The 23,390-nt window shown below is 36.3% G+C and overlaps 1 protein-coding gene across 1 annotated transcript in view; it reads right to left on the bottom strand.

The window, feature by feature from the left end:
• The window catches only part of LOC309653879 (serine/threonine-protein kinase MRCK alpha-like), a 51,682-nt gene that overhangs the window by 4,906 nt on the left and 23,386 nt on the right, over positions 1 to 23,390 (bottom strand). The window contains exons 4-8 of the mRNA XM_082478649.1: positions 21,957 to 22,093; positions 21,200 to 21,336; positions 12,235 to 12,316; positions 10,393 to 10,609; positions 5,841 to 6,437 (exon numbers count right to left, since the gene is read on the bottom strand). Coding sequence (XP_082334775.1) covers positions 5,841 to 6,437; positions 10,393 to 10,609; positions 12,235 to 12,316; positions 21,200 to 21,336; positions 21,957 to 22,093 — 1,170 coding nt within the window. The remainder of the gene's footprint in view (positions 1 to 5,840; positions 6,438 to 10,392; positions 10,610 to 12,234; positions 12,317 to 21,199; positions 21,337 to 21,956; positions 22,094 to 23,390) is intronic.

Raw genomic sequence — 23,390 nt, 5'->3', positions numbered from 1 at the left:
CAGAACTAGAACAAAAAATTTCACAATTTGTATGGAAACACAAAAGACCCCGAATAGCCAAAGCAATCTTGAGATAGAAAAACAGAGCTGGAGGAATCAGGCTCCCTGACTTCAGACTATACTACAAGGCTACAGTAATCAGGACAGTATGGTACTGGCACAAAAACAGAAATTTAGATCAATGGAACAGGATAGAAAGCCCAGAGATAAACCCACGCACGTATGGTCACCTTATTTTTGATAAAGGAGACAAGAATATACAATGGAGAAAAGATGGCCTCTTCAATAAGTGGTGCTGGGAAAACTGCACAGCTACATGTAAAAGAATGAAATTAGAATACTCCCTAACACCATACACAAAAGTAAACTCAAAATGGATTAAAGACCTAAATGTAAGGCCAGACACTATAAAACTCTTAGAGGAAAACATAGGCGGAACACTCTTTGACATAAATCACAGCAAGATCCTTTTTGACCCATCTACTAGAGAAATGGAAATAAAGACAAAAAAAAACAAATGGGACCTAATGAAACTTAAAAGCTTTTGCACAGCAAAGGAAAACATAAACAAGACGAAAAGACAACACTCAGAATGAGAGAAAATATTTGCAAATGAAGCAACTTACAAAAGATTAATCTCCACAATTTACAAGCAGCTCATGCAGCTCAATATCAAAAAAAACCAAACAACCAAATCCAAAAATGGGCAGAAGACCTAAATAGGCATTTCTCCAAAGAAGATATACAAATTGCGAACAAACACATGAAAGGATACTCAACATCACTAATCATCATTAGAGAAATGCAAATCAAAACTTTAGTGAGGTATCACCTCACACCGGTCAGAATGGCCATCATCAAAAAAATCTACAAACAATAAATGCTAGAGAGGGTGTGGAGAAAAGGGTGCCCTGTTGCACTGTTCGTGGAAATGTAAATTGATACAGCCACTATGGAGAACAGTATGGAGGTTCCTTAAAAAACTAAAAACAGAACTACCATATGACCCAGCAATCCCACTACTGGGCATATACCCTGAGAAAACCATAATTCAACAAGAGTCATGTACCACAATGTTCATTGCAGCTCTATTTACAATAGCCAGGACATGGAAGCAACCTAAGTGTCCATCAACAGATGAATGGATAAAGAAGATGTGGCACATATATACAATGGAATATTACTCAGCCATAAAAAGAAACGGCATTGAGTTTTTTGTATTGAGGTGGATAGACCTAGATCTGTCATACAGAGTGAAGTAAGTCAGAAAGAGAAAAAGAAATACCGTATGCTAACACATATATATGGAATCTAAAAAAAAAAAAAAAAAATGGTTCTGAAGAACCTAGGGGCAGGACAGGAATAAAGACACAGAGGTAGAGACTGGACTTGAGGACACGGGGAGGGGGAAGCATAAGCTGAGACGAAGTGAGAGAGTGGCATAGAAATATACACACTACCAAATGTAAAATAGATAGCTAGTGGGAAGCATCCACATAGCACAGGGAGATCAGCTCAGTGCTTTTTGACCTCCTAAAGGGGTGGGATAGGGAGGGTGGAAGGGAGAAGCAAGAGAGAGGAGATATGGGGATATATGTATATGTATAGCTGATTCACTTTGTTATAAAGCAGAACTAACACACCATTGTAAAGCAATTATACTCCAATAAAGATGTTAAATAAATAAATAAATAAATGGAATCATATGGTATTCATGATTAATTATATCTGCTACGCCCAAATACATTATAAAAACACCTTCAGAGTGGAATCCAAAGAGAATCCCATAATAATATTATAATTATCAAAATCTTTTTTTTGATACACAGGGTTAACATAAATTAAAATGGCACATAAATGATGCACATGGGTCCAATTATATAGTACAACACGTATGTAAAATCTGACAAAAATCTTTCTAACACCTACATCTAACAGCAGCTTTTTTAAGAAATTCCATAACATTTCAAAATCTGTGGCTCCTAAACCAGGTCAACTTCCAAAAAGAATATGGTGTAAGATTAGAAAAGTATATCTGGGGAGTGAAATTAATGAACAAAGCAGAAAGAACTTCCAGCCAGTAACATTTTTGGAACTTTCCACTTTATTAATAATAACCTCTTATGGCTCCTAAATACTCACCTCAACATGAATATGTCTCCCCATTAAAGCAACAGCAATATAATTAACAACACTTCCTACACTCATGTTGTGCCACTCTTTCTTTTTTCCTGTGGCCAACTCTTGAAAGTGTCATTTACGTTTCACATCCTCCACTTCCCAGCCCTACTGACACCCAGTCCATGGCAATCTGACTTGTGTCTTAACCCATCCATTAAAACTGCTCTCACTACAAGTCATTAACTGTCAATTATTCCTAAAACCAACAGACATGTTTCAGTCTCTGTCTTACTTGAAAGCTCAGCGATACTTGCCTCCTACAATTCTCCCTCTCAGTTTCCTTTGTGGGCTTCTTGCCCTCCGACCACCTCTCTAATATTTATGTTTCTTGGTCCTCTGGCCTATGTCCTATTCTCTCTCACTTTGTTTACTCTCGCACTGGAAGTACAAACTCAGCATGTCCAAGGAACCAGGCTGATAATGCCAGAAACTAGTCATTGATTTTAGCTTTACCACAAATGGGATGGCCAGACATTGTGTGCTCTGATGTGTTCAGTGTGACATACAAAACTAGTAAGAAATTACTCTTATTAGAAGCCGTTAATGATCATTTTCAGTTGTAGGAAATTCAGGACATAGAGGAAGAAGTTAGAAAGCACCACGAGGAAACAGACAGATCTAGATTGTAGAACATCCTACAGGAGAGCAAATCAGTGGTGTGGAAAACCACTCAGGATTAGAAGATATTTAAGAGTTAACCACAACATGCCATGTGTGGACCATTTTTGGATTCTGATTCCAAGAAATACACTGTCAAAAGAGATGTCTTTATGATAATCAGCAATATTTTAATATGGACTATTGGATAGTAAAAAAGAATCATTGGTAATTTCTTCAGAGGTGGTAATAGTTTTATGAGAAAATGACCATATTTTTAGAGATGTATGTTAAGGTGTGTAGAGGTGGAATGAAAATAATGTTTGGGATTTTATTTCAAATACTTCAACGACTCAACAAAAAAGAAAAAAATTAAGTTATCATATTCCTTCCTCCTCTGCCCATCTGAATCTGTCCCACCTTGTGTTTTATTATCTCAGTAATATCAGTGGCATCACTCATTTGCTCAACTAGGAAATCCTGATTCTCTGGTCCCTGAGCTTCCACTTCTAATCAAAGCTTTGTAAAGCAAAGTTTTGTCAATTATATCTCCTCAATATCCCTCAACTTGTCTCCTCTCTATCCCAACTGTCTCTACCGTACATAATTTTAATCCACAATTTCTACAATGACCTCCTAGTTGGTCTCTTGGGCTCCAGTCTGATCTCTCGTTTATCGTTTACCTCACCACTAGAGCCTAGGGATTTTTCTGAAGTGCATCTCTAACCATGTCAGTGCGTCTGTGATCTGGCTCATGAGAACTCCTCCAGTCCCATTTCTCAAACTCTTATCTTGAACTCCATGTCTGAAACAGTGACCTTATTATAATTCCTCACAAAATGCAGTATCAATGGCCTTTTCCAGTTATGACAGAGTTGTCTGCTATTGGAATTACCCTCCCACCATCAATAATTATAAAATGGACATAAAAATATAAAAATGGACAAGTCATATGAAATAACTGTTTTTAGGCATTAGTTAGTAGACAGCACAGGACTGCCATTCCTAAAAGAAGATAAATATATAAGGTGGGTCCCACATTCCGCTGTTTCTCTGCCTAACGGAAATCTCCAAAACTGCTATGTAGGAAAATGGAACCCAAGCAGAGAGTTGAAGTTTTGCCAGGCAGAAGAAACAGATTCTAATGTGTCTGGAATTTGCAAGGCAGAGTACACAGAGGAAAGAGCCACAAAGAAAGGTGTCCCAGAAATCTGCACAGCTGTTCCCTCGAAGTTCCTGGCCAAATCCAAAACTGCACATAGACAGAGCAAGATTCCACAAGACTCACGCAGAGCATTGAGAGTGAACAGAAATTTCATAGGTAGTACAGTGCTGGAAAGACATGAGATTTCTGAACCAGACAGAGTAGAGAGACGTTGGTGAAAACCCTAGGCATTCAGTTGAGACCCAGAAAGGCCATTCTTTGGGCATGAGGACTAGAAGAAAAGCCAAAATAGGCCCGCCCTAACAAAGTCTAATTCCAAGCCTCAGCAAAACTAAAGTGATCCATCAGTAGGTTAATTGTCTGTCAGAACAAAGCACACAACACTCTCTAGAGAAATACATAATATAACCCAGAGTCCCTGTATCATAGCATTCATAATGTCCAGCAAAGATAAAAAAATAATAAGACTTGTAAAAAAGCAGGAAAATAACAGCTTTAATCAAAAAAAAAAAAAAATTCAGTAGAAGCAGACCCATAGAGGCCATATGTTGGAATAATTATAAATAATTGTATAAATAGTTTAAGACTGTGAAAAAATATAAACAAATTGGCAGAGAGGAGAAATCCAGCAAAGAAATGGAAATTTCAAAAAAATACTTGAAATTATAGAACAGAGGAATATAATACCTGAAATGCTTAAAAATCCCTGGACAAACCAGGGGTAAAAGATCGGTGAAACTGAAGATACAATCAATATAAATTATCTAAACTGAAGTAGAGAAGGAAAAAAAGATTTTTAAAAAACAGAGCCTCAACGATTTGTGGAACAAAGTCAAGAGGTCTAATATACATGTAATTGGATCTCCAGAAAAGAGAAAATAGGTTAAAAAAAATTTTAGAAAATATAATGCCTAAAAATTTTCCAAAATTAATGAAAGATATCAATCTTCAGATCCAAAAAGTCCTGAAAATCCCCAGCAGAATATATACAAAGAAAATCACATGTAAGCACATCACAGTCAAATTGCTGAAAACCAAAGATAATGAGAAAATCTTAATGTCTGCCAAATAGAAAAGACAGAGGGAACAACAATAAAAATGGTTGATTTCTCACTGGAAACAATGGATACCAGAAGAAAATAGAATGACATTTTTTAAGTGCTGAAAGAAAAAAACGCTTCTCGCTTTTTTAGCTGGCCTTTCCAGACTCACCAGTTTAGATTGTGTCCCTCGTACGTGCTCCTGTAGAATACTGTACTCCCCTATCACAGCACTTGCTTAATTATTGATCTCATATCATGATTATAATCTCAATAAAGATACAGACTATTTCACCATGTTTAATATTGTGCCCTTAACTTTTAGCATAGTAAGTTCATATTAAGTGCTCAATTACTATTCTCTAAGTGAATAAAAAATGCTATATTAAATTTATAAAATGATGGCCTGCATCAATGAAATATCAAATAGGCTAAAATTATTTAGGAACATTCTATGTAGACTTTACATAAGCTAAATCTAAAAGGCAAAAAGTAATCTACTTAGTAACTATTTCTTATGGTTAATTAATGCTTATGTGGTTTTCAGTGACCATGAAGATATCTACTTAGGAGCTTACAAAAAGCAACAACCTGGATTAAGAATATATTCAAGGTAAATTATCCTATGAATATAGTATAAATTAAAGGCTAAGTTATTTCACATGTATGACTTAGATATAACTTCTTTAGAGCTATTCTACTTAAAAAGACATAGACAACTTAGGAAAATTCTTCAGTGATGTAGTTTTCAAAAATAAAACCGTCATTAACAATATTTAGTCATATGATATAGAATTGTAATAACAAGGTTGGAAATGTACAGAGAGACAAGGAAATAAATTGTAAGATAGCCTTACAGCAATAACTTGGAGTTGCTGGCCACAACAGTTCAGCTGGCCTAGATCTGAGGCCCCTGCTGTCAGTGTAAATTCCAATGCTCTTAAAACATAACAGATACTCAATACTAGAGATCTCAATTGCACAGAGAGCATCCACTGGTTGATGTGCAATAAATGACAGTGTAGGGTCATGGGAGTGCAGCATCCTGTATGGAATTCCTTCTCTCCTCAAGGGGTATCTCAGGAATCCTGATTGGAACCCTACACAGAGCTGTTCGCTGAAGATGCCCATCCACTGGACATTGGTTGGGATTTGGAGCTCTTTAAATTTTCTGTGAGAAATTTTCTTGCTCTGAAACAGCTTGTAACAGAAGATTTGGCTTTTCCTAGCCACACAGAGGCATGTATGGGCCCCTTGGCACACTGTTCCAGAAGTCACGGTCTGGCACCCTTTGGTTTCTGCCAGCTTGTGAATATCAGTCTTTCGTCCATCCAAAGCTGACATGGGAAACAGCTGCACATGGTGACTTCGTCCTGAGATCACTGCAACCATCTGGCCATGGGGGATAAGCTCAATCTGGTGAATCTTCTTCATGTAGCCAATGCGAATAATTTCTACACAAATAAGCATATTTGTAAGTCATTTTAAAATTCATAATAACTTCTGTTTACTTATTTCAACTGTTCTCCAAATTTTACTCATAAGCAATTAAGAAATTTTTCCCAATAAAAATGATCTGATAAATCTTCTTAGTGTCATTAACTTGAGTAATTTCTCTACAAATAAAACAGCAAGTCACCTTCAAATAGCAATGTTTTCTTATTTTTTTATTTTCTTTACTGAGGTATATTTGACATATAACATTATACTAGCTTCAGGTGTACAACATAATGATTCAATATTTGTGTGTATTGAGAAATTGTCACCACAATAAATCTAGTTAACATCCAACACTGTAGATAATTACAATTTTTTCTTGTAATAAAAATTTTTAAGATGTATTCTCTTAGCAACTTTCAAATACACAATATAGTATTATTAACTATGATCATGTTTCTGTACATGACATACCAAGGACTTATTTATTTTATGGTTGGAAGTTTATACCTTTAAAACCCCTTCACCCATTTTGCCCATTACCCCCACCTCTGGCAACCACAGATTGTTTTCTGTATCTATGAACGTGTTTGTTTAGATTCCACATATAAGTGAGATCATATGGTATTTGTCTTTCTCTGTCTGACTTCTTTCACTTAGAGTAACAACCTCAAAGTCCATTCATGTTGTTGTAAATGGGAAGATTTCTTTCTTTTTTATGGCTGAATTATATATATATATATATATATATATATATATATATATATATATATATATATATATATCTCACATCCTTACCCATTCATCCATTGGTAGACACTTAGGTTGTTTCAATATCTTGACTATTACAAATAATGCTGCAAGGAACATGGAGGTGCGATATCTTTTCAAGATAGTGTTTTTGTTTTATTCGAATAAATATCCATAAGTGGAATTGCTGGATCATATGGTAGCTCTATTTTTAATTTCTGAGGAACTTCAATACTGTTTTCCATGTGGCCGCAACAATATACATTCCCATCAACAGTGAACAAGCATTCTCTTTTCTCCACATCCTCACCAACACATTATTTCTTGGCTTTTTAATAATAGCTATTCTAACAGGTATGAGGTGATATCTTATTGTGGCTTTGATTTGCATTCCCCTAGTGATCTTGAGCACCTTTCATGTATCTGTTGGCTATCTGTATGTCTTCTTTGGGAAAATATCTATTCAGATCCTCTGTCCATCTTTTAATCAGATTGCTTAGGTTTTTTGCTATTGAGTTTTATGAGTTTTTATATATTTTGGATATTAACCCCTTATCAGCTATGATTTGCAAATATTTTTTCCCATTCGATAGGTTGCCTTTTCCTTTTGTTGATGGTTTCCTTTGCTGTGCAGAAGAATGTTTTCCTATTTTAAAATTCTTTCCGATTTTTACTCCAATGGATTTAAATCAGGTTCTAATAAAATCACAGACATTAACTCAAAGGGTAGGTTTGAGAAGGACCAAAAAGGGATAGGAAGAGGATAAGAGATCAAAAATTATATAGGTTAAAAAAAAAAAAAGATAATTATTCCATAGATAACATAATTACCTTAAACATAAAATTAGCATAATAAAGCACTAAACTCAGTCCTGAGATTCCAGACAGCAAGGCGAACACCCTCAATGTCTGACAAGTGGAAATATACTGCTTTTTCTTTTTTTTTTTTGGCCTTGCCATGCAGCTTGCAGGATCTAGATCTGAACAGGGATCAAATCCAGGGCCCTGGCAATGAAAGTGCCGAGTCCTAACCACTGGACCACCAGGGAATTCCCAATATACTGCTTCTTTAGGGAAAAAAAACTGTCCTTTTTTTTCTGGCACTAAATTGATTCCTTTATTACACAAATATTTGTTGATTGACTACTATGTGCCAGGCACTGTTTAAGTGCATAGGATACAGTGCTGAACAAAAACAGACAAGTCCCTGCTCTTATGCTGGCACCTGGTGGACCTTTCATGGGTCTCCTCACCAGGACTGAGTCACCCACACAGCATGGGAAGCCTTCAATGGAGAATAGCTAATGCCCTTCAAATGCAGGTTCTCCTTTAACTAACTTATCATTAGAGTGCAAGACATTCAAGAGAACATCTATATTACAATGACTCCTCTTCATTTCATCTACTCCCCCATTTCTCCCTCAAACAACCATGAGAGCCAAACAAAAACAAACAAAACAGAAACAGAGAACTCTGCGGTCTTATCTGGGAAGTATTCACTTTATGTTGTTACTCTTTGTGGTGTCAATGTACTAGTGGGGGAGGGGGATTCAAGCAGAAGTGTTTCCTTTCATGCACCAACTTGAAGATGGTAAACTAAGTTCTTACAGTGCACTTATTAGATAAAATCACTTGTGAAGATAGTTGGACACACTACTATATATAAAATAGATAACCAAGAAGGACCTACTGTATAGCACAGGGAGCTCTACTCAATCTTCTGTAATAACCTATATGGGTAAAGAATCTGAAAAAGAATGAGTACATGTATATGTATAACTGAATCACTTTGCTGTACACCTGAAACTAACACAACATTGTAAATCAACTATACTCCAATAAAATTTTTTTTAAAAAGATATTTGGACTCTGGAAGATTATGGATCTCTGAAAGTAGAAAAGTCATCAGTTGACTTGAAAACACATCGAACCAGATGTGGAAAATTTCTTTTACAGAAAAGAAGAGAAGAACCTGATATTATTACTATTAGAGTTTAAAGTTATTCCAGAACAGTAAATACTCTCCTTACCATCTATGGTAATGTGGACAACAAATAACCCTTCTTCATTTCCCAGAGCGATTCTTTTGTGATCTATATTTGACACATAAATTAAAATATCAAGTATTTTGGGGGGTAAACATTAAGTGAAGCTAATAAGATAAACTGGACAAGTTTATCAATGTTGAAAAAGTTTAGAAGTCAAATTAAGTATATATTTAGCAATACTACAGTGAAAAGAAACATAAAAATAAATAATTGGCACTAGGATTTTTCTTTCACATTACAGAAATAAGCATAATAAAACATTACTTTTCTCAGCAGAAAGATCATTTTACAAAGTAATCTTTATGAATACTTAGAGAAAGTATAATATTCAAGTAATGATAAACTGTCAAATTTGCTATAAATAAGTGATGTTTCATGAATGAAAAAATTTTATAAAATAATTTGGTGACCTTGGCCTGAGCTAAAACAGCATAGGGAGGTATGTCACAACAGAGTAAGAACTAAAAAAGTGCAAAGATAGCACATTACGTGAAGGCTTTGAATACAAAGCACAGATATTACATATATAAGCTCATTTAATCCTCTCCATAACTGAAAAACTGGAATTATCTGCATTTAACACATGAAGTTTAGTAACTAGCTCCGTGACCCCCAGGAGGAAATAGCTAAGTGGCTCTATTGTCACCAGTATCTAATGCAGAAGAAATGCTGTTTAAGAAATGCAAGTATTCTTGTCTATTGATAAAACTTTCAGTATTGATCTTAGCATTTCATTCATTGATTCACTTGATTTTCACTTATTTATTGAGTATTGGGCATTGGGATTTGAAAGACAGTCTCTGCCCTTAAGGTAGGTAGTTCACAGTTACACACAAGGTCACACCCCTTATGTGTTTGGGGCCAGATGTGTTTGGGAGCTCATAATTTTTCAGACTTGAAAAGGTAGATTGAAAAGATTTGAAAGGTAGATTAAAGAAACACCTTTTTGGCAGGGCCTGGGGAGCCATCATATAATCAAGTATACTTTTGCAGAGAATCTGATGAGTAGCTGTGTGATAGAAGTGGAAAGACAACCCTCCACCTCCGGGTAAGCCTCATTCACTCAGGTTTTGCTGACAAATGAATTGTGGATAAAGTTAAGGTTTTCAGATTTCAACATTGGGACTGTGGTGAAAGGTAGGAACCTAGCGGGATAAATGTTGTAAATCCATACCTATGATTGCAGCTGTCTGGGTGGTTTTGATCAGGGGTAGATTGTTGTCATAAGCCTCTTTCAGAACATAGACTGAGCGGTCTCTGGAATGACTTTTTCTCAATATTTTGTGCAATTCACTCAGCACGCTCACCCACTCACTCTTCTCATTCTCGCTATCTGCTAAGATTGGGATTGAATATCTATTACTAGGTGCTGAGAGCTGGGAAGCTGTGACCTAGAATGATTTAAGGAATATCTAGGTTATAAGAACGCAAACATTCTTTATGCCAGCCTGTCTAGCATTTTTCATAAAACTCACCATTGTTGAACGAAATGTTAAATAACATTACCCTCTTCCTCGTAGTAAAATAGATGACGTGAGTATCAGAAGCAGGCCAAAAGCAAAGTGTCAGAATCACTTCTATTTTGATCCTCATAAAACCACCGGTGTTCTCTGACTACCTAAAATCTTGTACTTCATCAAATGAAAATAGCTACCATTTATTGAATGCTGACTCTGTACCAGGAACTGCTCTAAGAAATTGACATGTGTTAATTGATTAAATCCTCACAGAAACCTCAGTGCGTAGTTACTGCTATTCTCTCCATTTTATCAGTGAGAGGACAGGAGCACAGCAGGGTAGAATGCAGGCAGTCTGATGCCAGAACCTCCACTCTGAGTCTCTCTATTGCTTTAATTCTAACACACAGCTTTGCATCTTTAGATTATCTCTGAAACGGCAATGTGTTTTACAGTGGCAATCATCATAATCAATTGTGATATTACAGAATGTTCAGGAGTTTTTTGTTGTTAAGTTAGAAATATTCAAAAACACATGTTTTCCTGGTTGCTACATGCCTATAACTTACATTATACTAGTAAATGGCAAATCAGATTTAAACTTTAAGGTATATAATTAAGCTAGCAGAACTCTAATATATAAAACTTTCTTTTGTGAGCATGAAGTTAGCAACAATGACATCATAAATTCCCACTGTAAGTCAGTTCCAAATGGCCAGGTCTTTGTAGTCTCTTGGTGGTTGGGTACAGTCTAAATAGATGTCTATCTTTGCACTAAGGAACTAAGAATACTCCTGTCTGGCCTTTGTTAAACCAAGATTCCTAGGTTGACTGTAACCATATGGGTCTCGAGGGGATAACAGTCCTTTGCTTTCTCTGTCACTTTATTTAATCCATTCCAGAATCACTTTTATTTTTTACATGAATTTTAAAGAGCAGAGTGTCTATTTTTTAGAGTTTGCAAAACAACATCTTTCCCCAATTTTTCCATTTTGTACTCTTGGTTTGAATCTGAATTATGACTTCAAAATGTTGCCTCAGAGGAGACTTATTGTACAAAGTACCTCTAGTTTTAGAAGTTGCACATTCATGCTACTGTAGGTCCATGAATCGACGACCTTCCTCTATGTCTGATCCGGAAGTATATGGTCTCTCTTCCTCTGTTACTGTTTTTTCCTTCTTCTTTCACACCCCCCACCCCAGTACCATTCTGCTTTGTAAGCTTCCCCTGTTTTCAGCTATGAATTAGATCTGTCCTGTTACCTTAGTGTGGAATGAATGGACACCCTCAGGAACATTTGTATCTTAAGTCTCAGATTTAACTGTAGAATGAAAGATGTGACACCTGCAAAAAAGCTATTTATAGTATTTTTTGAATAAGAATAAAGGGCTAAATTTCTTGTGGCAAGTGGGAGAGGGAGGGAAACTATCCCACAGCACTTCTAAAATCTCAACCTCCAGGTACCTTCAGTAACCCAAGGAGCCCTGACCCCTAGGAACAGGCAGAAAAGGGATGAAACAAAACATACAAGGGATCCAATGACAGTATGCAAGCTTACCTTAAACATATGAGGCATTTCCTTTCTCCTTGCAGGAATAAAATCAGAGGGCCAGACTGAACTAACAGAAAACGCTCCATCCCTGAAGGAAAAACAAGACACTGGGAGTGAGTAGAATCACCGGAAAGTGAGTAAAACAACACATAAACATAATCCTCAATTTTAATTTCCCTGATTTTTAACATTCTTTTTTGTAGTAACTGACAGTGGTCAAAATATTGTATCAGCAGTACCCGGTCTGTCGCATATTATCAGAAAACGCAAGTTAACTCTGGGCTGTCCCTGACTCACCATTCACAGGGAACTAGGAAGGAGCACCTGTCTGACTCCAAAGCCATGGTCCCTAGAATATGGGCCATGTGCCCTCAGATCAGCTCATTTGTATATTTTGTAAATGTTACCAAGATAGACTTGACATATAATAAACTGCACGTTTTTAAAGTGAACAATTAGGTAAGTTTTGATCTATGTATACACCTGTGAAACCATCACCACACTGTAGGTAATGAACATGTCCATCACCCCCAAAAGTTTCCTGGTACAGCTTTGTAACCCCTACCCCCCATCCTTAGCACTCTTCCCTCCTCCCCCACTGATCTGCTTCCTGTCACTCTAGATTAATTTGCATTTTCTAACATTTTATAGAAATGAAATATACAATATGTGGTCTTTTTGTCTGGCTTTTTCTCAGCATAACAATTTTGTGATGCATTCATGTTGCCACATGGATGAACACTTCATTTCTATGTATTGTTGAGTAATATTTCATTGTATGGATATGTCACAACATATCTGTTCACCCATTAATGGGCATTCGGGTTGTTTCAAGTTTGGGACTATTTTAAATGAAGCTGCTATGAATGTTCATGTATGTCTTTATGGACATATGCTTTCTCTGGTAGAAATACCTAGGAGGAGAATGACTAGATCATGTATTAGGTGTGTGTTTAGCTTTTCATGAAACTGCCAAACTCTTTTTAACAGTGGTTATATGATTTACAAAGCAATATATGAGAGATCTAGGTCCTCCACATCCTCCCAATACTTGAAATAATCTTTTTTAATTTTAGTCTTTCTTATGATGTGAAGTGGTACCTCATGGTTATTTTATTTGAATTTACCTAATAATTAATGGTGTTGAGCATGTAAGTATCTGTTATGTGCTTATTTGACATATGTATCTTCTCTATTGAAGTATCTTTTCAAATCCCTTGCACATTTTTTTTAAATTGGGCTATTTTCTTATTATTGGGGTGGCCAAAAATTGCCTTTGGTTTTTAAATAAAAATAAAAGACACATTTTTCATTTTCACCAAGAACTTTATTGTACAATGTATTCACCCTTTTTTTCCACTACCTTCTGCCATTTTTCAGGCAACTCCATAATTCCATCTTCCCAAAACTTTTTATCTTTTTGAGCAAAGAACTGTTCCAGGTGCCTTTTACAGTCTTCCAGGGAATTGAACTTTTTTCCATTAAGAGAATTTTGTAAAGACCGAAATAAATGGAAATCCGAAGGTGCAATGTGTGATGAATACGGAGGATGAATCAGAACTTCCCAGCCAAGCTGTAACAGTTTTTGCCTGGTCATCAAAGAAGCAGGCAGCCTTGCGTTATCCTGATGGAAGATTATGCATTTTCTGTTGACTAATTCTGGACGCTTTTCGTTGAGTGCTGCTTTCAGTTGGTCAAATTGGGAGCAGCACTTGGAATTAATCCTTTGGTTTTCCGAAGGAGCTCATGATAGAGGACTCCCTTCCAATCCCACCATATACACTTTGGTGTGGTTTGGTGGTGGTTCATTTCTCTTGCCCCACGATCTCTTCCATTCCACATTGTTGTACAGTATCCACTTGTCATTGCCCATCACAATTTGTTGCAAAAATGGAACTTTTTCATGACGTTTAAGTAGAGAATCGCACACGGAAATATGGTCAAGAAGGTTTTTTTCACTTAACTTATGTGGAACCCAAACATCAAAGTCATTAACATAACCAAGCTGGTGCAAATGATTTTCAACACTTGATTTGGATATTTTGAGTATGTCGGCTATCTCCCACATAATCATAACGTTGATTGTTCTCAACTAATGTCTCGATTTAATCGCTATCAACTTCAACTGGTCTACCCGACCGTGGAGCATCAGCCAGCAAGAAATCTCCAGCACGAAACTTCGCAAACCACTTTTGACGTGTTTGATCAGTCACAGAACCATCTCCATACACTGCACGAATCTTTTTTTGCATTTCAGTTGTGTTTTTACCTTTCTTGAAATAATAAAGCATAATGGGCCGAAACTGTTGCTTTTTTCCTTCCATCTTCAATATTAAAAAGGCTACACAAAAATCCACCAATTTTGATAAGTTTTTTTTTAATGCATGCTGATATGACAGCTGTCACATACAATCTAACAAAACTGTTTCGAATGAAGTCAAAGACAACTTAGTGCTACTAGAGCCATCTTAGAGAAAAAAACAAATGAACCTTTTGGCCAACCCAATATTAAGTTTTAAGAATTTTTATATATTCTAGATATAAGTCCTTTGCCAGATATTTGATTTGCCCCCAGTCTGCAGCTCTTATTACTTCTCTTGACAATGTATTTCAAGGAGCAGAAGTTTTAAATTTTGATGAAGTCCAATTTATCAATTTTTAAATTTTACCTGTTGTGCTTTATGCTGTATCTAAGAACTATTTGCCTTATCCAAGATCAGAAATGTGTTCTCCCATGTTTACTTCTAGGTGCTTTATAGTTTTAGGTTTTACATTTAGTTCTATGGTCTATTTTGAGTTAAATTTTGTGTATTGTAAAAAGTATAAATCAAAGTTGATTTTTTTACACATAGATATCTAAAATTCCAATTTCATTTGTTGCTAGATTTTGCAACTTGTTGAAAATATTGTATATATTAAAGTAACAGAAAATGCAGAAATATAGTTACAAATGTTTTATATATGAAAGTATATTTTATGTGCATGTTAAAAATATATATGTAAATATATTTTATATGTATATTAGAAATATTATATATATTTGTATATATATTTCTAGGTTTGTTTCTTTTTTCAAAGCTGTTTTGGCTCTTCTAACTCTTTTGCATTTTCCTATGACTTTTAGAATCGGCTTGTCAATTTCTACAAAAAGAATTAAGAAGCCTACTGGGATTTTGATTAAGATTGTGTTAAAACTATAGACCAATTTTGAGAACAATCACATTTTTAAAATATTGAGTTCTGCAATGCATGAACACAGTCTCTCTCTCTATTTATTTCGACCTTTGTTAATTTCTTTCATCAATATTTTATAGTTTTCAGTGTACAAGTCTTGCACATCTTTTGTCAGATTTATTTCTAAGTATTTTTTTTAATATTTATTTATTTTATTTATTTTCCTTATTTATTTATTTTTTAATTATTTTTGGCTGCGCCAGGTCTTAGTTGCAGCACATGGGATCGTCCTTGAGGCATGTGGGGTCTTTTTGTTACAGCACATGGTCTCTTTGTTGTGGTGCTTGGGCTTCTCTAGTTGTGGTGTGTGGGCTTCTCCTAGTTGTGGTGCAAGGGCTCCAGAGCACATGGGCTCTGTAGTTTGCAGCACACAGGCTCTCTCATTGAGGTGCACAAGCTCAATAGTTGGGGCTCGCAGGCTTAGTTGCCCCAGGGCATGTGGGATCTTAGTTCCCCAACCAGAGATGGAACCCATGTCCCCTGCATTGGAAAGCGGATTCTTTACCACTGGACCACCAGGGAAGTCCCTATGTTTTGATGCTATGGCAAATGGCATTACTTATTTAATTTTGATTTCTGATTATTTGTTGCGAGTATAAAGAAATGCAATTTATTTTATATATTGATCAAGCAACCTGCAAACTTGCTGAATTCATTTATTAGTTCTAATAGCTTCTTTGTAGATTACATTGAATTTTCTCCATAGATATTCATTTTGTCTATGAATAATTTTGCTTCCTTCTTTCCAACACGGATGTATTTTATTTCTATTTCTTCCCTGGCCTGGATTTCCAATACAATGTTAAATAAGTGTGGTGAGATCAAACATCTTTGTCTTGTTCCTGATCTTAGGGAGAAAGCATTGAGTCTTTTGCCACTAATTATGATGTCAGCTGTGGGATTTTCATAGATGCCCTTTATCAGGATGAAGAAGCTCCCTTCTAAGTGTTCATCAAGAATATATGATTTTGTCAAATGTGTTTACTGTATCTATTGACATGATCTTTTTCATTTTTTGATATGGTAAAATACATTGATTTTTTAATATAAACCAGCTTTCCTGAGATACACTACACTTGCTCAAGATGCAATATAATTTTTACATAATATTGGATTCGATTTGCTAACATTTTGTAGTTTTCCTCACATGCATGTGCTGATCAGTAATCTGCTGAATCCTCAAGCTAGATCCTCTGTAGGTCCATGCAGAGCTAGTGCATGCTCTCAATCTCTCCCTCCCTCCCTCTCTCCCTCTCTCTCTCTCTCTCTCTCTCTCTCACTCTCTCCTCTCTAGCTCTGTACTTTGTCCTGTGAACTCTGGCTACTGGGTCTCTCTGGACTCTCAGCTTCATCTCTTCAGTTCAGGGAGTTCACCTGGGTCTGCCTGGGATTCCAATTTCTGTGTTAGATACTGGAAACTCTCACAAGGCAGTAACCTGGGGCAAGTATAGAGCTCACCTCATTTACTTCCCTTCATTGTCTGATATCCAGAACCTTAAATCAGTTCTTTTGTTATTTCATGGGGAAGGTTAAATATAAATATGGCCCCTGTTACTCCGTCTTGGTTGAAAGTAGAAGTCTGTTTGATTCAGCTCACTTGATAATTTTTGGCTTCTCCAACACTTAAAACAAACTCATTTCTTTCCCCCAATGCTACCATTCTCCATTATACCCCTACAGCTGTCAATGTGACCCTCAGTTTTTCAGTCTTGATGACTTAAAACCTCAGTACCATCTGGTATTGCAACTCTTTTCTTCATCTTCCTTTTTCTGCCACTCACCATGTCCCACGAGGTCACTTTAGTAATATTTCCTGCACCTGTCTCTTGTTTTGTAATTCCTGCAGCCACCGCTTTAATGCAGACACTCATTTGATCTGAAGGATGGACAATTGTAAGCTGGACTCCTTGGCTCCAGCACCACTTTAATTTTCCCTGTCCCCAAAATGAAACACACACACACACACACACACACACAAACACACACACTCCCAAACCAACTTATTAAAAATCTACATCAAGAGGAACTTTCTAAAGTCACCTTCAAGATTATCTAGTTTCCTGTATCAGTTATTCAAGGTAATACCAAATTTCTGACAAAGATGACATTAGCTGAGGTGAAGAATACAAAACAAAGTTTGTGAGTAAGGAATCAAAATAAGACAGGATGAATGTAGAGACCCACAGAATCTGTGATAAGGAGAAAGTTCAGGCTGAGCAAGCACACAGCCATCACAGTGCAGGTTACACCTGGAAAAGAAGTATAAGGGAATACTATGAATAAATGTCTCACTACCTGGAGCCACAGGAAGTGAAGGGACCACCCAGGGAGTGTGCAGAGAAGGAAGAAAAGAAGGCCAAGGACAGATGCTCAGAGACACTAAGAGAAAAGTGTAGAGGAGCCAAAAAGATGCAGAAGAATCAGGGGGAGCAGAGAGCATATTGCCTTTCCCCGAAGGATACACTTTCTATAAGTTCACCGATTCAATATTCTTTATTAAACACTTAAAGAGTGTCTGGAGTGACATTTGCAACAATGGCAGAGTAAGGATCTCTGAAGATTCTCTCCTTCATAAAAGAAATGCGAAAACTAGCAAAATTCATCAGAAACAACTTTTTTAGAACTCTATAAATTAACCAAGGTTTGTGGCAATCTGAGGAGGATTTATTTAAAATAAAAAAGTAAAAAAAAGCCGAATCTTGGTAAGAAGTATGAGCTTTGTGGTAGCTTAACTCGCCCTAGTCTCATGCTCCATTTCCAGCTCCTCAGTAGCCTTGAAAAATGGCAGCCTGCATTTACAGTGCATCCTAGAAGCCACTGGACACCTGAGGGACCTGGAAAGAGGAGGAGGAAGGAGAAAGGAGCTGGAGTATTAGGCTTGATTCAGAGGTCTCCCAGGGAAAAGTCTATTCCCCAAGGGGAACTTATAAAAAACTATTTCATGCAAGCATTTTAACTGCATAGCTGCCTATGCAGTGCTTAACAGCTGGACAAAATAATAGATTAACCAAAACTCTTAAAAGGAAAAGTTAGAAAATGAGATATCCATAGGGGTTTTGAAAAGGTCTGACATATTGCTAAGAATCTAGAGCATCATGCACATGCATAGAACTGTGAACATGCCTAGGGTCATGCATATGCTCAGGAAAGACCAGAGAAGGACATAAGTTCTCACCTCTGGCTGACATTGGATGCATAGATAAATGCTTTTCATCAAATTTTGGAGGTTTTCTGCCATTATCTCTTCCAATATTCTTGAGGCTTTGCACAAGTATAACGTGTTGTCAACTGCCTGGCTGAGTGTTGAAGAAGTGACCCCACTTGCACACAGAGCTCTTCAACAAAGTGTGGGAGATTCACTGGTTCCAGATGTTTAAAGAAATCTCTGCAAAATCATTAGCTAACTACTAAGCTAACAAAGTAGAGACGTCAAATAACTACACATGACTAAGAATAAAGACTTTATAGATTAGCTTGAAAAATTCACTGAACAAACAAACAACAACTACAACAAACAACAATAACAAATCCTGGAGAAGAAGTAGAATTTGATAACTAGAGCTGACAATAGTATTATTTGAAATGTCCAGTTTAAAAAAATATATACTGTATGACTTGCAAGGAAGCATAAAAGTATGACCAATACACAGGAAAAAAGCAATCAATAGAAACTATCTCCGAGGAAACCCAGATGTTGGATTTACCAGACAAAGATTTAAATCAGCTATTTTAAATATGTTTGAAGACCTAAAGGAAATCATGCCTAAAGAACTAAATGAAAGTATGAGAATGATGTCTCACCAAGTAGGAAATATAAATAAGGATATAGAAAATACAAAAAAGAACCAAACAGAAATTCAGAGGTTGATGAGTACAATAACTGAAACGAAGAATTCACCAGAAGGGGTCAACAACAGAACTGAGCAGGCAGAAAGCAGAATCACTGAACTTGAAGACAGGTCAATTAACATTATCCAGTCTGAAGAAAAGAAAGAAAAAAGAATGAAGAAAAATTAATAAAACCTCAGAGTTCCTTGGGACACCATGAAGAATACTAAAATATATATAATGGGAGTCCCAGAAGGAGAGGAGAAAGAAAAGGGGTCAGAAAGGATAACTGAATGAAAATCTCAAATCAATATATAACCTAACTTTCCATCTTGAGAAACTAGGAAAAGAAGAGCAAACTAAACTCAGAACAAGCAGAAGGAAGGAAATAATAAAGTTTAGAGTGGAAATTAATAAAACAGAGACTAGAAAAATAAGAGAAAATCAAGAAAACCAAAAGTTGGTTTTTTGAAAAGATCAACAAAAATTGATAAACTTTTAGCTAAACTGACCATGAAAAAATGAAAGAAACCTCAAATTACTAAAGTCAGAAGTAAAGTGGGAACATTACTTCTGACCTTTCAGAAAATAAAAGGGAATACTATGAACAAGTGTATGCTCCCAAAATTAGATAATCTGAAGAAAATGGAAACATTCCTAGAAAAACACAAGGTACTAAAGCTGACTCAAGAAGATGTAGAAAATCTCAATAGACTTATAACAAGTAAAGAGATTGAACTAGCAATCAAAAAATATCCCATAAAGGAACCCCCAGGACCAGATGACCACACTAGTGAATTCTACCAAACATATTTAATACCAATCCTTCACAAACTCTTTCAAAAATAAAAGAGAAGAGAGTACTTTCCAACTTAATCTGAGGTCAGTATTATCCTAATACCAAAACCAGGCAAAAATATCACAAGGCAACAAAACTATAGACCAATATCCTGTGTTAATATAGATGCAAATATCTTCAAAAATTCTATTGAACCCAATCCAACATATTATTAAAAAGATTAGATACCATGACCAAGTGGGATTTATCCCAGGAATGTATGATTGGTTCTATATACAAGTAAAAATTAATGTAATACATCATGAGAATTAAGGGGAAAACAATCATGTGATCTTCTCAATAGACACAAAAAAAGCATTTGTCAAAATCCAACACCCCTTACAGATAAAAACACTCAACAAACCAGGAGGAGAAGGCTGTTTTCTCAACCTGATAAAGGGCATCAGCCATGAAAAATAATGAAGTATTGATACATGCTACATGGGTGAGTCTTGAAACATTATGCTTAGTGAAAGAAGCCAGTTACAAAACTCCACATGTTGTATGATTCCATTTATATAAAATTCAGAATAGGCAAATCCATAGAGATAGAAACAGATTAATGGTTGCTGGGGCTGGGGGAAGGGGTGAATGTAGAGTGACTGCTAACTAATAAAGGTTTCTTTTTGGTGTGATGAAAATGTTCTAAAATTAGATTGTAGTGATGGTTTTACAACCTTGTGAATATACTAAAAACCACTGGGTTGCCCATTTTTAAATGGTGAATTTTATAACATATGAATTATATCTCAATATAAAGAGCATCTGGTTTTAAGGTTGTATTTCCTTTTCTGCTACACACACACATACACACACACACACATAAGAATATAAACTTCTGACTAAAAAAATAAATAAAAAAACTATTACAAATATTACACAATTATAATCCATACCCAAGAGGTAATGATGCAAACTTCAGGCAGAAATCTTCTATTTTAAAGTTCACATGGCAATGGAGAAAATTAGAAACAACATAAGTTAAATGACAACACTATTTTTAAAAATTTCAGAAACCATTTTTATTCCCAGATTTTTTTGATAAAAAATACTCTCCCTTTTGAAGCTTACCTCATGTCGATCACTTGACTAACTACAACATTGGGTTTTGAGTCTTCTTCATCCATATCATACAGGAAGAGTTTGAAGTCACACACTACAGCCAATGCCCTCTGCCATCCTTTTTTCATCCCTGCTTTCTTTGGAATCTTTAGTTTTTATTTTTCAAAAAACAAATAAAAGCAATCCAAGCTGAAACATCAAATACTACCCAATTATTACATATAAAATTAAAATAATAAAAATGAAAAAAATATGTGTTACAAATCTACCACTTGTTAAAGATTGGAACAGAACTATATAACATAATTCCTTTGAGGACTAAACAATTCTTAGGTTGTGAAAATAAGATCAATACCATTTCCATTAACACTAGTCACAGCGTTGCCTCTACCTAAGATTAAATTCAATTTTGGTAGCCTCAAATTCAACTCAGATTTTAAATATTTCTGAAGAAGATTCTTTCACTTTTAGTTTCATAATTTATTATTACTGACCGGAAGTCAAATTTACACCATTAGAAGGGATTTTAGCATTCGTTCATTGCAAAGTAAGGTCTAAACAGAAAACTTTGGGAAATTTGAAAATATCCTATCGGGGACACTTAAACTTTATTCTGAAATCATATTCTTCAGATGATTTTCAATTGCATATAATTAATATCATATAACATATCATAAATATTTCTGAAAAATATTGTGCACACATTGTGAAAAGTGATTAATAAACTCTTTAAGACTTCATCTGAAACAAAAATATTGACACTTACCCAGACATGGCCTTCATAGGCTGTTCCCATGCCTTTCTGTGAGTCTAGACAGAAGGCACCTTTCTTCTGATGAAAAGGCACGGGACAAGTTTTTGGAGCTTTTTCTACACAGGTTGTGTGACATGAGAACCCACATGCTTTTTGAGGGAAATAAAGAGATATGATTGTAGGGGATATGATGGTTTGACTCCCTCAACCCCCATTGCAATTCTGTCTACTACTGTAGAGGTGAAATGCTAAAAACTACATTTCCCAGACTCCCTTGGAACTAAGTTTTGGACCTGATGTAAGCTCCACTAATAAGATAACTCTCTGTAAGACTTTGAGTTGAGTCAAGATGGGAGAGATGCCTGATGTAGCACATCCATTTTACTGGCTTGGATCTTGACAGAGGGAGTGTGAGGTCACAGCTGCAGTGGTGGTTTCTGAATTTGATGGAAACTCTGTTAACTCTGCAGCAACAGGGTCTTTCTTGACTCTGGCAGAAGTTGCAGGTTCTGAGGGCTGCAGCAGTGGTGGCAGCTTCCAGAGTCACCATCTTCTTGCGACAAAGGTGGAGCTGTCCCAGGCTCAGCAGAGACTGAGTAATGCTGGCAGCAGGAGATGCTCCTGGGAGCTCAGCTCAGAGCCTGCCTCTGCTGCCCTAGGAGAATTGTATGGGCACATAATTCCCCATTTAAAATCCTATTTTCTTTAATATGCTAGGACACATTTATGGTTAAGGCATCTCTGACTGTCACAATGCTGAGGGCAGGAAAGTTGTCCTGCTCAGCGCTGTGTGTCCCTGAGTGGACACTCGACAGGACTGGCTGGGGAAACCAATGAGTACAGAGTCTGTTCCCTAGGATGACGTATGAGGTGCCTGTGTAGCACTGTGATCCACTGTTTGATATTTCCAAAAAATACATTTCTTTCTTTCAACGATATCTACTGTAATAAATTCATTGAGTAAAATAAAAGGATTACAACTCAAGGATAGTATTCCAATTCCATTTTCCTGTCACATAAGCTGGTGGATGTCATCCTCATACTCTACTAATGCTACAGAGAACAAAATTTCATTAAACACATTTTCCTAATAAGTGTGGCCCTGCCTGCATGGACAGGCTACACAGCATGCCTCCCTGGGGTGCTGTTCACACAGGCTATGAGGGCATGAGGCTCTTTGGAGCTGCACAATGCAGAGGTCCCCCCCAAATGCTCCCAAAGATCACCCGTTCATATGAAACAGATTCAGAGGAATTTTTAGTAAAGTAATCAGTTCACCATCATGCTTCTACAATTCAAAGAGAACGAAATTTCTTCTTACCAACTAAATGCAGTGGACTGAGTGTTTGTGTTCCTTCAAAATTGACATGTTGAAATCCTAATCCCCAGGTGAGGGTATTTGGAGGTGGAGACTTTGGGAAGTCATGGGGGTGGAGCCCTCATGAA

This window comes from Balaenoptera physalus (genome assembly GCF_965194825.1).
Source record: "Balaenoptera physalus genome assembly, contig: HAP1_SCAFFOLD_1367, whole genome shotgun sequence".
In the NCBI taxonomy this organism is placed as follows: domain Eukaryota; kingdom Metazoa; phylum Chordata; class Mammalia; order Artiodactyla; family Balaenopteridae; genus Balaenoptera; species Balaenoptera physalus.
This window is presented reverse-complemented; position numbering and strand designations above follow the sequence as displayed.